Here is a 16,569-nt window from a genome sequence, read left to right as displayed (position 1 = left end):
GGTGTTTACATGAGATTTCATAAATTATATTTGTAAATAATCTCACAGCAGGAAAAGGATATGCAACACAAAGAATCAAATATGGTTTTAATGATTTTAAAGGTCCATGTTCTGAGCTCTGATCAGATTCTGATCATTTTATACATGAAAGAGGAGATCTTAATTGACTAGATGTCACACTAACTTCAAATTGAGGGAAGAGAGGAACATCCAACCCTCTTTTGTTACATGTACCAGAATAAATTAAAAAGAGGGCAGTTCTCTCTCACAGAATCAGTGATTTGTTAGAGTTGGAAGGGACCTCTGGAGACCATCCAGTCCAATCCCCTGCCAAGGCAGGGTCACCTGGGCAGGTTACACAGAAATTAATCCAAATGGGTTTGGAATGTTGCCAGAAGGAGAGACTCCATGACCTCCCTGGGCAGCTGCTCCACTGCTGTTCTTCATACTGAGGAACTGCTTGTATTTTAGTTTTTGGCCATTACTCCCTGTCCCATCACGGGGCACCACTGAAAGGAGCCTGGCACCATCCTCTTGGCATCCCTTTGAGATATTTGTATGCATTAATGAGATCTCCTCAGTCTTCTCTTCTCCAGACTAACCAGACCCAGCTCCCACAATCTCTCCTCATAAGAGAGATGCTCCAGACCCCTCATCATCTTTGTGGCATCCACTGGACTCTCTCCAGTTGCTCCTTTTCATTTTTTGTACTGAGGAGCCCAGAACTGGACACAGCACTCCAGATATGGCCTCATCAGGATCAGAAAACATTTTAGCATGACCAAGTTCCAAACATATGCAAAGCATATGTACAAGCCATGTATGCCCATCAGGCTAAGCACAGGAAAGGCTCCTGCAGATGTGTGAGGTGATGTGCAGCCCCAGATTTGATGTCTGTGCAGTCTGAGGAGCCAAGCTGGAGTCTGGCATTCCCATTCCTCACTGTCAGCACCACAGCTACGCCTTCTCCGAGCGACCTGCCAGGGTCTGCGGGCTGCCAAGCACTTTAAAAACTAACCACATGCATATTTGGGGCTTTTTTCATTATTCCCTCTGTAAAAGTGAAGAAAACATTTGTACTAGTGATGACTGGACCAGGTTAGGACTTGGACAAGGATCTAGAAGATCTTGCTCGAGCGAGCCATGGAAGCTTCCCAAGGCATTCCCGAGCGCTGTGCCTTCCCACCGTCTGCCGGTCCTTCCCCCGGGAATGAGGCTGCCAGGAGCACCTCCCAGCCTGGAGAGGCACACCAGCACTCAGGCCAGCACCCCAGGGTTTGGAGCAGAGACTTTAAACCTCCTGTGCCTGCCCAGTGAAGTGCCCCAGGTCATCCACCCACACGTGGAAATCCTGGCCAGGCAGAGCAGCAGGGTCACAGCTGAGCTTGGCCTCTCTCTCCCAGCCCCTTTAACCAGCCCTAATGCTGCTGAACTGAACTTCCCCTCCTTGTTGCTAGAAATTACTCTGCTGAGGGAAAGCACCAGCTTGGCCACAGGATATTCTCACAGAATGCCTTCAGCCCAAAATAACAGGCACAGGGGATCTTCCCTTACTTTCCAGGCTCTGCAACCCAGTCACAGACCTCAGAGAAAAACAAGTGACAGGCTCTCAAACCTAGGGACCAACTCACACCACTTATTTGTAATGATGTGTTCATAAAGAAAGGAGCTAGAAAATGAGATTTTAAAGACTGTTAACACGGTATTATTATGTTTTAAACATTTCCTCTGTTTTAAAGTTTTCATTTCTTGCCTCTCCCAAAAGAACCTGTGCTGCAAATCTTGCCAAACCACAAAAGCTGGCTCTGACTTGCATCAAATCAAAGCTTGAAGGAAAAACCAGGCTCTCAGCAGCAACAAATAGTAGTAGCTGAGGATTATTAGAGTGCTGTACTTCTACCACCTAAGTGCAGCTTCATTTCTTGGCGACTTGCAGTGGCTGCTGAGGATCCACAAAGAGCCTGTGTCTTTTCTGGGCTGCACATCCAGTTCTGTGTCACTTTTAGCACAGACTAATTCAACATACCAGAACTGCTCTCATTTGGATCAAAACTATTATCGGAACTGAGATGTGACCACAGTTGCCTGTGGTTTACAGCAGAAATGAAGGGGGGATGAGGAAGATTTTGCAAGCCCAGGAGATGGCTTGTTCTGCTGATCAGAGGGCCAGCTCTTGACAGCAATACATTATTTTCAGGTACCGGCTCCTCCAATTTTGAAGGCCAAATAATGATATCAGCTTATGCAATGTGGGCCTGGAATTAGTCCAAAGATCTGGATCTGCAACCTACAATCCCAAAGATTGCCTTAAACCAAAAGATTATAGAATCTACATAGCATTTAGCAAGAGATTTGTATTGCAACTCAAGCATGGGGTCTGTTTCGTCTGAAAACTGCTTGTTTTCTTTCTGCTAGTTTGCTAAGAAATCCTGTTGGCATGTTCTGACAAGGGTAACTTAATAGTTGCCAACAGAAACATGGCAGAATACTGTGTATTTCCTGTATGTATGAATGCCAGTTTAAAACAAACAGGAAAACAAGCCTTTCAGTTGGAAGGCAATTTATAAAATCTATCTGAACATCACAACCACTTAAAAAACCCCAGCATCAAAACATTTCTAAATGCTAGAATGATTAACATGGAAGGGTGAACATACTTTGAGCTGTGAGCTGCTCCAGAAACTCCAGAGCTATAAGTAATTTGTTAAGATGGGGAATTAGTCAGCAGCTGTCTGACCCGAGCAGGTTTGGAGCCGCTGGTCACAAAGCAGGTCACGTTGCAGTTACTCTTCCCTCTAGTTGAGCTTGGAATCTGACCCAGTATAAACAACCATAAATTTTGTAGCCTAAAGAAGCCAACAGTGATGCTCCACTGCATTATATTGGCTTGAGAGAAGCAGAAAAAATAGGCCAGGCAATCCATGTAAAGAGAGACTGCTGTGGTCCAGAGCTGTCTCACTTAGAGGTGGGACTGAATTTTGGGACCTTGTGGGAAGGATGTGCTGTAATCATCCTCTTATTTCCCAGATGCTGGTCCAAGTAAGCACAGACCACCAGAAACTCCTGGTGCTGTGACACAATGTACAGCACCCCTGAGGACAGTGGCTCTGGGGAGCTGAAAGGAGGAATTAAGAGACCATAACCCCTAGTTATTAAAGCAGACAATAATGTTGGAAATGGAGCATTCCCCAACAGTTCAAAATAAGTAGTCTGGAGCAAAATGCCCCACTTAGCATCTTTCCCTCAGGGCAACTCTGCCTTACCCCCACACCCTGCTGTTCCTCCCAGGGAGCCAGAAGGAACCATCAGAGTTAATTCCTCCCCAGAAAGAATCTTTCACCCCTGCACTGCTGCATAGGAGGGGGATCTGCTGAGCTGCCTTTTCTAAAGGAACTCCACTCCCCCCATCCCTTCCACCAGGAAATCAAAGCTACCTTTAAAGAAACAACACTTACCCTCAAATGAGACCCCATTCTCTAAGCATTTCCTCAAATCAAGCAACCATTCAGCTACTCCTCCTTCATCCTGCCATCCTCCTGCCCACAGTTAAGACATTTGCACACAGTCATGAGTCAACACACAGGAAGGGAAAAGCTGTTCTTAAATTGTACACAACCAATGAAATGACATACTGTATCTGTGCCCTGCAAACCATTTGGTGTGTGCAGCTTTCAAACCTCTACAAGAGTGTTTCAGTAATCCATAAAACAACATAAAATATTGTAATAGCCCAAAGGGGCAACCCTTTGTCTCACAGGGCATAGGAAAGCTCTCACCTGATGCCCCATGTCTGTATCTATTAACAGAAAGCCTATTTTCTGCCCCCTGGTCCCTTCTTATACTTACCACCAAGTGACCTGAGCATGTGTTACCCCAACAGTTATGGCATAAAGCTTAATCCATTATGGGGCAAATGTGTGATTTGGCACCCAAGGCAACACATCTCCTAATGCTGCCCTCCTTGGCTCTCACACAGTTACTTTTTATTTACTTGAAACATGGATGTCTAGATGATGTATATACATGAGCTAAATAACATCCTTTGTCACTTATCTTCAGCATTAAGAATATTAGATTTTGTAAAAGTGCTGCTTAAAAGCCTTTTTAAAATCCAGACAAACAGAAGCCTCTGCCCTATTTGCCACTTAGATGGAAATACTGAAGTATCTTCTAAACAAAATAAAAAAAAAATAAATAAATGGCATGACTCATTCTGATACTGCAGCATTTGCTGTTATAATAAATAGATTTGGCCACATTGCCTCATCCTGGCTTCTGAAGAGCTTCAGTAATAGCAGAGATTTAGATTTTGGGTGATTGATCTGAGAAACCCAAATGGCAAAGTCAGAAATGGCAAGACTCTTGAGGGAAGAAAAAGTAATAAAATTGTAAACATTTTACTTCCACTGTGACCCACGGCCCCCACAGCAACTGCAGGCCAGGTCTCAACCATTCCCTCCAGAGCCTGCAGCACCCAACAGGATCCAAACCCAGGACTCACTCAACAGTAGAAATCACAATTCTCATCTTAACACTTGAGAACATAGCTTGTTTCAAAGCCACCAAAGGTAAGCAACTTCAGCCATATTTAGTTTGAGTTCCATCACACAGGATAGGCTGGTGCAGAAGGTTTGCATTTACATATTTGCATTTCAGCTGAACAAGCTATAAATTTCAATTATAGTTGATACCCAGAGCTTTCAGCTGGAACCCTGGTGAAGTACCTTCTGTACAAAGGTTAGGTGGATTTGACACGATACAGTCTCTATCTCTGTGCTGTTGAGCAATGCTTGAGACTGAATCAAGTTTGGGTTTTCTGGGCTCAGGTTAGTAGCACTTTGTGAAGGACACTGCTCTGACAGCACCTGCAGATCCTCATTCTTCCAGGATGCTACAGGACACTCTGTCATATTCCCCCATCTAAGTATCTCTTCTCCAGGAAACAAAGACACTCTGTGCTTTTGGAAAGTACACAGAGAATCAGACTGCAGCACACTTAACACACACTTGGAGCTCTCCCACCAGGCCCTTTCGCTGGAACTGAATTAAACCCCCTTTCCTTCACCCACAACAGGCAGATTTGTTCAGGAAATTAAAAATCATTAATAGACCCAATGAGAGAGAAAAAACTCTGCACACAGTGTTGCTGCAAAAAGCAAAATTACCTATGTTTGCCATTCATTAAAAAAAAAAAAAAAAAAATGAGGTACAAACTGGGGAAGAGTCCTAAACTTCCTGAAAACATAAACCTTAAAATTAAAATCTTAGTTCATGATGTCAGTAGCCAATTACATCATAGGTGGCACATAATTAAACTTATAAAGGGGTTTCATTATTTTGGTTTTATGCTGGATACTGAAAACCAGTGCATTATTTGTTTTAAAATTGTGTCAATTGGAAAAACCCCAAGTGTAATCAGCAATTAAATACTAAAGGTGACTGCCTCAGTGTAAAACATTGCAAAGAATAATTGGTTTCCTGTGCAATGCAAGAGCCATTACGAAGTCTGAAAATTTTCAATCCTAAAAATAATTAAATAATTTTTTAAAAAAATTTTAACCTTGTGAGGCTATGAGGATATTGAGCTGTACAAAGACCAGCCAGATTTCTGTCCTGGGAGGGTACTGAGCTACAGTCTGGGCAAATAAAAGCCCATGAAAACAATAATTTGTGCAGCAGTCCAACAGACTGGTCTGTATTCTGAGTTTGGACCTTTGTTTCCAATACCATATTTCTGCAGACAGGATGGCACTGAGAGGAGCCCACCCCAGCTCCTGGGATGATTTCTCCAGCAACCTTTCCTCCCCACTGTGGCCAGGGCTCCTAAGGGTGCTGCAGGGTGGAACTGAGACCAGCACAGGATATGGATTGAAAGTTAAAACCATAAACCTGCAATTCAACAATCATTTCTTCTTGCAACAGCACACAATTAATTTTTCAATGTTATTTCTCTCCTCCCTGTAAGGTTCACTGTTATGGGTTAAGTTCATTTTTGTCATCAAGGTCCAAATACTTTATCATCTTCTCATTTAATCCAGGTGAAGCTGGTACCTTCCATTCAGGATCACCCAGACCAAAAATAAGATAGGGAAGCCCTGTGCTACAAAGCCCTTCGAACCTACAGCTTGTCAGTGCAACTAATATGAATAAAAATATTCTCTGGTTAAAGCAAACTGCCACTTGTGCAAGCAGTGCTGAGAAGTCTCCTTCTGAGCCAATCCACCCTTTTCACATTGTCCTTCCCCAGATGCAGTTTTACCCTTCAGCACGGGCAGCAGTGAAAGCAAGAGGCTCTTGCAAAGGCACCCCAGGGTCTGCACCCCCTGTCTGGAGTGCCCCAGAGAGCCACAAACCCTGCAGCTCCTCCAGGACTGCCCTGGCTGCTCCATCCCCGAGCGCCCAGGGAGCCGGGAAAACACGGGATTTAACACTCAGCCACTTTCACATTCCAGTCACTTTCTGCCTTATTTATGTGCATGCACAATATCCTGATAAACTATAAGGGAGGCTGTGGCTACTCCATCTGCATTCCCTTTTATGCTGGGAAGATAAATTGGGGCTGATTCAGAGGACAGATTTAAAGAACGCAGTCTGTTACCGAGACAAGCGCAATCTTCCCAGGGAGCCCTTGTACGGGCTGTCTCCAGATCATGCCTTGATTTGTTTGCTAAAATAAATGGGACAGCACACAAAACTCAATTCATATACGAGACACCTCTTCCAGCCCACTATACTTTCCTATTTTTTGCTTAGTCAAAACTGTCTTGTTCTATTATCTCTTGACAAGACCGCTTAACGGCAACATGGAAAATCAAAAAAAAAAATAAAAAGCTAATTAAAAATTTCAGTGCTTTCCTTTTAGCCTTTGGTTATCTATGGAATTGGAAGACTTTTATATCCAAAGCATATTACAGTTTAAGGGTATTTCTGACTGTAATAATCCATTGATACTTTCAATAGATTTTAATACAGACAAAAGCAAAGATATTTTATGGAGCAGTAGAAGAATTTAATAAAAAAATCAGAATCAGTCAATTGTCTTTAAAAGACTAGGTGATAGAATTCGATAGCAGGGATAAAAATCCTAATAAACTCTGCAGGAACAGTTCAGAAGGCTGAGACAAAAGCTATCATTTCCTTTTAAATTAACAGTAGGATTTTTCCATAAGGGATGGTTTGAAATACAAATGACCACAGGAATAAAATACAAATGCTTGAGCTTCCTACATCTCTTTTGACTGCATTTAAAAAAAGCAAATAACAAAACCGTGGCCAACTTTTGCTATTGCCAGTTTCCAAACCACAACTTCCAGAGACCCCGAATCCTTTCTCAGAGTGCACACAAAGTTCTGGGGCTCTGGCTGTTGAATTTAGTAATGAAGGCAGATTACCTTAATCTAAGGAGACGCCATGAAATCCTTCAAGTGGATGCAGAGGGAGGCTACGCCTTTGCCCACTTTGTTTGGGAGGGGAAGCCCACTGGAGCCCTGCCATGACAATAAAGAGCTCCCTGCACACCAGTTCACACGTGGGGCTAAATCTGAAGTGACATTTCTCAATGAAAGAAGCAGTATTCACTCGTCTGCTCAGCATTTTGATGTCCACCAGAATCTGGCAAACATGATTATAGGGAGGCAGCAGGCATGCCACAGCTCTATTTAGCCCTCACGGTTTAGCGCAATGCTATGCAACACATAAATAAAATATAACGGGCTGCCTTGGGATGGCATCCTGGGAGTGGGATTTCATGCATATGGATGGACTTGACACACATTTCACAAGGACCGACTATCTGAACCAGAATGGGCTGCTTCACCCACCCTTTGGGGTCAGTTCAGCATCCTGCCCTCCAAACTATGAGCCAATGCAGAAACTTTTGGGCTTCGGGGGCTAGTGATGTTTATTTGTGCTACTCTGCATGGCATTTTAATTAGTAACTGTGTGGGTTTAAAAACTGTGAATGGACACACAGGGGCAGTTGTGCAGCCTAGCTTTTGTGTTTCTACTCCCTCAGAAAAATCCTGTTTGAGGACATCAGCAGGGGGTTAATGGAAGCTTTGATAAAGTTCTCCGAAGCCTTTTATTGTTGCTGAACTACCGACTGGACTCTGCTGTCTCTCTGGCTGCCTTCCAATTTATTTAGTCAGCTGCAAAAACAACTAGAGAATTTAGAAGCCCATCTTAAAATTTAGTGGCCACAAACATTCTTGGCCAAATTCTCCTTCCACATGAAAATATTTCTGTGCCAGTTGTTTAGGGAAAGTGTTCACACCTATCATCAAGCTCCAAAACCGGAAAATGTCAGTGTGCTACCAGGGAAAGCGAGCACACAGTTAAATAGTCCAGGGCAAATAAAAGCTACTGCATCTCCATCTCTGTCAGTTTGGTAACTATTCATCTGTACCAACATCACTGAGACCAGAATTTTATGCCTCCTTGAAGTAAATTTATATGACTTAAATATGATCATCGCTACCCAATGCTGAAATTAAGTATCTCTTTCCTGAGGAGGATGTGCAACTAACTTCCATTTTTCATAGCAAACCAAGAGATCTTTTAAAAAATGTGACCAAACCTTTAGCTAAATGCTGCAATTACATCTTGGCTCTATCTAACATGCAGCTTGTCTAAGCTGTTCACTGAACCCTGAAGCTGGTTATTTACTAAGGATCTTTAGAAAGCACTTTTTTTTTTCCTTCCGACCAAGACTTGTATCCCCCACCTTGAATACAAATTCATGGAAATGGGTGGTGCAGACAGCTTTGCCAGAAAGCAGGCAGTTGTTATTTTAATTATTATTTCTTTGTGGAATGCTGCAGCTACCTTAAAATAATAATTTAATCCTTCTCAACAATAGTTTTCCCAGTTTTGTTTTTAAGATGGGAGCACGTATGCCTATAACTACACATTTATTACAGACCATCAGTTAAAGCCTCTGCAAGAACACAGAGTTGTTAGGAAGAAACTCCCACTTACATCTGCCAGCTTGGAGAAGCTCCTTACTCAGACATTTAAACTTACACACATAGTTAAACATGCAGCAGAAGAAACCTGAGGCACTCAACACATAATATCTTCAAGTCTCTGAAAAATCTCATGGTCAGTGCTGATACCTGTCCATTCAAAAGTATTCCCCACTGTTCAGTTCCACACAATTCCCAAATTTCTAGTGCTAGGATCACTTTTCTTTCTGAATTTAGATTCACAACGAGAATGTGGCTTATAATTACCCTGGAATTCTGCAAGACACTGTAAGAAATCACTCAGAGTGTCACACTCATGCATCACCCTTGTTCTAAGTCCTTACTTACTAGTTCTGATTTTCTTTCCTACTAATTCAGGCTTGACACAGCTCCATTTGGGGAATAAGGAGACTGCTGGTTTATCATCCTTAGTACAAACACCTTAAAGCAAAGTAGAACATCCCTTTGCAACTCCCCTTTCCCATTACCCTTTTACAGAAAGTTAAAACATTATTTATATTATTTACATTATTTACATTATTTACATTTATGTTATTTTACAGAAAAAAGAATGCAGCCAGTAGTATCACACACACTTCCCATGCCCTGGACAGCTGGCACGCATCCAGATGTTTGCCAGGAGATTATTTTAAATCAGGCTTGTTGGGAACTGGGTGGCCAGGGTGCTGTGACTGTTTATACACACCCAGCTACGTGCATGAGTTTCCTCACGGGTTTGTGTGCCTGAAAAAGGACTACTGGAACAGGCTATTTGTATCCTTTGGCTGTAGGGAACAAGTAACTGGAAAGGGTGGGACTGTGCTGGTAGCAAGTACTTAGAATAAAAATAAAAAACTAAATTGACTCTTGGATGGCTGTGAGGGAAGCTACAGGCAGACCAGCTGTGCCCAGCGTCTGGAGAGCCATGAACTCTCTCACCCTCCTGCACCTTTCTTGCAGGCTGAGCCATCCAGCTGGATGTCACCTCAACATCCTCCAAAAGCCCAAAGACTCCTGAGAACAGCCTGGCACAGCACCTCCACAAAGCCCCAAAGCCCAGCAGTCCCCACCTCACCCAGGGGAACAGGGCAGAGCCCACCCACCCTGGGAGCAGCTGATGTGCACCAGCATCCCAACAGCATCACCAGGCACAGGGAGGAAGGGAAGGGGGATTCCAGCACAGAAAATGACTGATCCTGCCAGCTCACACTATTTCATAGGGTCTGTGAAGCTGTGACACCAGCGCATGATGAATTCTGTCTTCACATTCACAGAGCTCCTTTCCCGGCTATTTGGAGATGAAGTCTTCCTTGGGGTTATACAGCCCTTCAAAAATTATATTTCAGCACAACAATAAATAGCTCTTCACCAGGACTACATTTTAAAAAAGGAACTTTTTTTTTTTTGCAAGAGCTGATCAGTCTGAATGACTACAGACCTTGCAATTTTTAAAATCAAAATTAACTTCCTTCAGCACCTCCCTATCGATAAGATTCTTAACATGCACATAAATATCACCACAAATGAATCAAAAAATGTTATGTTCCCTCTCAGCAAACAGAAAGATTTACTATTACTTATATTTTAACCGGGATTATACTCGAAGAACATGAGGGAGCTTGAAGAATCAGGTGGATCGATCAACCTCCAGAGTAACTGTTAATTTTATTTTCCTGTAGTACTTGAAGGTTCATGCAGACACCTAAAGAAAGCTCTGTGACTGAAATCTACTTAACAATGTCTTTTGATGTTTCACTACAGAGCAATTCTTTATAGGTAAGTTATAAATATCCAGGAAAATAGTACATTAAAAAGAAAATACTAAAATCCTTAGCTTTCCTGGCCTTGCCATGCATTGCTTTTGATCTGCCTGAGCCACTATTATTTTTTTGACACGAGGAGCGCACACTGACCAAGGGCAATGTATGTCCATGAATTTTTACTGACTGCAAATGTAGCTCAGCACAGGCTAAACCACACTGGCATAATGTAAGACCTTATATGCATTTTCTGTGCTGTTCTGTACAACACGTGAGGAATGTTAATCAGCATTTGAAAGGGAATGTGAGCTTTCAAAGAAGACCCACCAAAATGCAAAATGGGAATATATATTCCCCTACCAAAAAGTCCAGTGGAACTTATGAGTCATAACTTTCACTTCTTTACCCTCTAGCCCTGACATCCTCAAAGGATTGCAATCTTACAGGTTTGGGGGTTTTTTTCCCTTTTAGTACAGGAATTAAGAACATAAACAACAAACAAACCTAAAGGCTAAATAAAACTGAGCTGGCATCTCCCTTCCCTGCACTGAAAGTCAGTATTTGGGTTCACCACAAACACAGCTTGTCCCAGGAGAATACTCAATGCACATGGATCTCCTCAGGGGTGCTGAAATCCTGGTGGCACCAATGGAGCTCATGCCTGGCAAGGGATGCAGAAGCCCTGCAGGCTCTGAGTGCCAGGGGGAGCACACAGGAGGAGGGAAGGACTGCAGCACCACCAGCCACCCTGCCCTGCCTCTGTCAGCACACAGCTGCACAGGCCAGGAGTGAGCATCACACAGCAGAGGAGTGACTACAGCAGGAGAACAGCCAGGACACACAGCCTGGGATATTACCAGAAAAGATCATTTCTTCATCCTGAGCACAGGCAGCTTGAAAACATGCAACGGGAGAAGTAAGTTTATTTATTTATACTGTATTTTCATCCTAATTGGCTCATCCTGCATCCATCTAGCTCTGCTAGATCCACTTAAGGAAACACAGAGCCCAAGGTAACCTAACAAGGCAACAAATCACCAGGCAGTTTGTTTATTCAGAAATATCAACTGCTTTAACTCCAACAAGCAAAGGAGCGAGCAGGACACCCATCCCTCATAAAAAGCAAACAAAACAAAGGGAGCCAAGCAAGCAGGACAATAAGTTGAGATTTTAAATCTCATTTAAGCCTGTGTAGGCTCTGCTCCCCACACCACTCCCCTGCCTTACAAATGCCTTTAGCATCCACTCAAAAACCCTGTCCCTGTGGCACTGCCCCCTGGATGGGCACACAGAGGGACTGAGCAGGGAACCTGCCCCTCAGGCTGGACACCCAAACAGCTCAGCTGTTTAATCCTTATTAAAATATAAACTGTTCAGAGCCCCTTCAAAAAAAAAAAAAAAAAAAAAACCCACACAAGCTTCCTGCATGCTGTGAACAAGATCTCTTTATTGAGAGCTTTACTTTTAATTTTGAACAGCTTCGCAGCATTATCTCTAGCAGAAAAAAAAAAAAAAAAAAAAAAAAAAAAAAACCAACCAAGAAGCCTGGAGATTTCTGATCTACTCAGTCAACAGTCTTAGTTCCTCATTGAAATTAGCTTTTCCTAGCAGCACCACATGAGAATTGTTGATCTGCATCTCTTCCACAAATGATTTCACAATTTTTTAAAGATGGACAAAGTGCTGGTTTCGTTTCATTGAAAACTGAAAGCCCAAAAGCCAACACTGCTGGTGGTGAGACCCCCAGTATCAGCACTTATATTATTCATTGTGCTGGGGACACTGGTTACAAGCTTCAGCAGCTCAGTGTTCCATCCTTGCTTTTTCTATTTTTTTAATCTCATATGGGAAAGGAGTAATAGTTCCCAGCTCCAAAAACAGACCAACAGAACAAAACAAACAAACAAAAACACCAAAATAAGTCAATGCCAAAAGACCCCAGAAATTATACTAAACATGCAGAAAAATGAGCTGAATTAATTCAAAATTCTTAAAATATCACAACACTGAAGTATTTAACTAGTAGATAGCAAATTTTGCTTGCTTCAAAGTCTGAAATTTAGCTGTTTTTTGGAAAAAAAGCAAACTATAAAAACCAATACCTTTTCCAAAGAAACAGAAAAAAATAATTTTTCAAACGATTTTTGATCCTACTTTGAATGGCAAATCTTATTTTCATTTAAACACTTTTCTATAGTATTGGAAGCTGAAAAGACTTTCTAAAGGAAGAGTGGAAAGTAAACTGCCTCATTTCATTATCTCAGGAATAAAACGACAAAAGCAAACAAAAACCCACCTGTGCTTTTCAACTGCACCTTTCATGTCATTGCAATGCATTCCATCAGCTTTGTGCTGAATATACCACAAGTGGTTCCTCATTGCTTTCTGCCTGTCTCCAAATGCAGCCTTGCACAGGGGCTGGCACCAAGGCAAGCAAACACACACACCCCCAAGTTCCTGATTTCACATCAAAACCTGCTTTGAAAATTTCTGCCAATTTTCTTCAGATTATATGGTTGCACATTTGGAAGGTCAAGCTGTTATGAGGAAGAATTCCCAGGTCTCTTGAATACTTATCATTTCTATTGAATTTAACTCAGAGATGCACCTCCTGCAAAGAGCTCCAGCAAATTCTCCACAAGACAAACCAAAATCACTGCTATATGTAAAGAACTAAAAAAAACCTCCCCATACTGACAACATTTTTTTTTCCTATTAAGTGTTGGGAAGCACAAGCAGAGAGAACACAACCAATAAAGTAATTTACAAATTTTCAGTGTTGGTAGCTTCATTTTTATTAGTAAAACAGGGAAGAATTGCTATTAAGGGTGGAGCTTGGCTCTAATCTGAATTTAGAATTGCCTTATAGAAACCAAGGCAGCTTTACATTAGTGTAAGAAAGGTGCAAGATGAAAACCAAGCCTGTGGCAGTGCTCCATCATGACATGATTTCTTTATAATGAAATATAGTGAAAGAAAATTAGTGGCACAAGGATTTTAATGCACCCCAGACACACATTTACAATGATTAAACAGATCAGTACTTGTAAAACCCAAGGGTCTAACTTTACAAACCTTTACTCAAGCAAGCAGTTTCACCAAAATCAATGGGACAATTTGCATATGTAAGGCTATTTATCTCAGCTGGGATCTGTAGGTTTAGGCCACACATTTCTATTTAGATTTTCTATGCAGTAGAAACCACAAAGTTGTATGAAGAATGAGAGAACACTGCACCTTGGAGTTAATTTTCATTTATACCAGTATAATTTTCTCCGTCCCTCTGACGCATTTGATAAACTGGGCATGTTTCGAAATTGGAAATGTTGGCAAAAACACAAATTTCCTGATGGGAAGAATACTACTCATGGATAATAAACAAAATCAATTCTTATTTGCATATTCAATCAGATTTTGGTTTGCATATAAAAGCATAAGATGGTAGAATTTTCACACGGTAGATGGATCCTGCTCACTTATTCATGCATATATGCATCCACTAATCCTTACACATGCCAAAATCAGTCAGAAATACTCTCTTTGCTAGGCATTCATAGCACAAAAACACTGTCCCTGCTGCTGTTCTCAACCTTCTCTTCTCGTACAGCGTATGACAGCACTCTCCCACGGCTTTCTCCCCAGACTCCCTAATAGCCCCTGCTCTCTATTAGTCTTCTTTTCACTAGGCAAAGTGGTAGTTTGAATTTTTGAATCATAATTTAAAAGGGATGCTGTCAACTGTATACGAAGAACAAAAAACACTGGACCAGATTTTCAAAGGCACTTCAGCCTGGACTTGACAATTTCTCTTGTAACTGTCACTGCAAAATTGAATGTATCTCTGTGGTAACACTGACATGTCCTGGGCCACAGCTAGAATTCGCAGATTTAGACTAAACCTACCTATTCTTCACACACACCTACTAGGAAACAAAATTCAAAATACTTATATGATATGGTACTATCAAAATATGCAATATTAATATTGTCTCTTAGCCCATAAGGCTGGTAATAAATAAAACCCTGTAAGCTATGCTCCGAGGTGCTGAATGCCTGCAACATCTGTGGGACCTGGAGGCAATCAGCACTCTGAGCCATCAGATAACAGGTTTGACGGTCTTGTAGCCAGTCTGACAGTCTGGATATCTCATTTGCATTTAGAAGAGTGTCATATTCAAATGTATATAATTTTGTGCATTAAATTAAGAATTCAACTGGAACCCTGTACGTTAAACCCTAGCTGGCTGCAAACTAAGAAATGTTTTCATGTAATTAAAGATCAAACGAATCAGCATCAAAACGAAGTGGCAATCTGCTGCTGCAGCCTTTGCCCTTACTAGGTCAAGCATGGGGTACCAAAAAAGCAGAGCTGCCCAGGGTATCTGAAATAATCTCGTATACACAGAAATAGCATTTCACTCTCCCAGATGAATGAAACGCAAAAATCAGTCAGCATGAAGTTGAAAGCTCATATAGGATTTCTTCAGCAATGCCAGCTCTGATCAATCGAAGCATTGTCAGCAGCAGGTTAAGGAGGTATTTATTTAACTAGGGGACAGAATCTAATTGACTTTCCAGGAGAGGAGAGCGGGCAGGCGCCCACTCGTTCCGCTCGTTGAATCTTACACAGCCCTTTTTCAAGGGGGGCAGAAGCACAGCCCTGTGCTCCCCGAGCACGTTCTGCCCTCTGCAGACACCAAGGACATGCCTGTGTCCCTGTGCAGGGTGTCCCCTGCAAGGAGCAGAGCTGCTGGTGGGCTGGGGGGACAGGGCAGCCGTGCAGCTGTGCTTCTGCAGAATGTCCCCAGCGTTCTGCAGCACAGCCTGCTCCCAGACACAGCACCCAAACCCTCCTCTCTCTCCCTGCCTCTGAAGTGTTTAAACTATCCACATAAAGCACCAGAAAATAAGGGTTTGACCCAGTTACACATCTTAGGGCTCCTCGCATTCACTCATGCTAAGAGTAACAGAAACCACAGCTTTCCTGACAAACAGCCAGCAGAGATGGGAAGGGCATTGCCGCTGAGTTCCTACCTGCTTGGTTAGTCGTCACAGTGACCGACACAGCCTGGTCCTGGCTGGGGTTGTGCTTGGACACTCCATTGACGGCCCAGACCTCAAAGGTGTAGTTGGTGTGTGCCAGGAGGTCGGTGATGGAGACCTTGGTGGTGCTGAGGCCGTTCTGCTGGGGGCTGAAGTGCACCCCACTGCCGCAGGAGCGGCAGCGGCCGGGCTCGCCCGCCCCGCAGCGCTTGCACACCACGTTGTAGGAGATGTCCTCACGGCCACCCTTGTTCTGGGGGGGGCTCCACTCCAGGTTCACTGAGGTCTCGTTGACGTTGGAAATCAGGTGCTGCGGTGCAGATGGAGGGCCTAAAACAACAAAATCCAATGTTTTTAGTTTAGGGAAAAAAATAAAATGAAGCTCAGTATCAGCGGAGTTAAGGGTCCCTCACCCTGTGCAACTCCCATTTAAGTTAAGGACAGCAGAGACAAAGCAGAATTTTACTTCTCTATGTTCGTAATGAAGGCAAAAAAATTAACCAGTAAGTCAAACTCTGATCTCGCCATCTGATGAACTAACAGTATTTTCCAGCTCCAAATGAGGCCTGAAAGCTCAGTATTGCAATTAAACAGGAGTGGGACTTTTTCCCTCTCACTGTTTATGCTTTTTATGAAAAGTTTTAAATTTGCATATCTTACACTCACTTTTTCCATGATTTCCTAAGCAAAGCATCAAATGCACAAACTTCTGCTTCACTTGAGATTTTCAAGGTCCCCCTTTACCTCCAGGCAGACTCTCACTGAAATTACTATAGAAATATCTCATGATTTTATTTTTTTTT

General features: G+C 42.6%; 1 protein-coding gene across 2 annotated transcripts in view; it reads right to left on the bottom strand.

Annotated features, from left to right (window-relative positions):
- EPHA4 (EPH receptor A4) overlaps nt 1–16,569 on the bottom strand; it is a 475,816-nt gene that overhangs the window by 404,731 nt on the left and 54,516 nt on the right. For both annotated transcript variants that reach the window (XM_079315657.1, XM_079315656.1), the window contains exon 5: nt 15,758–16,096. In XM_079315657.1, the coding sequence (XP_079171783.1) occupies nt 15,758–16,096 (339 nt within the window). The remainder of the gene's footprint in view (nt 1–15,757; nt 16,097–16,569) is intronic.

This window comes from Erithacus rubecula, assembly GCF_903797595.1.
Source record: "Erithacus rubecula genome assembly, chromosome: 11".
NCBI classification, from domain to species: Eukaryota; Metazoa; Chordata; class Aves; order Passeriformes; family Muscicapidae; genus Erithacus; species Erithacus rubecula.
The sequence above is the reverse complement of the archived record's forward strand: the minus strand, read 5'-3'. Positions and strand labels throughout refer to the sequence as shown.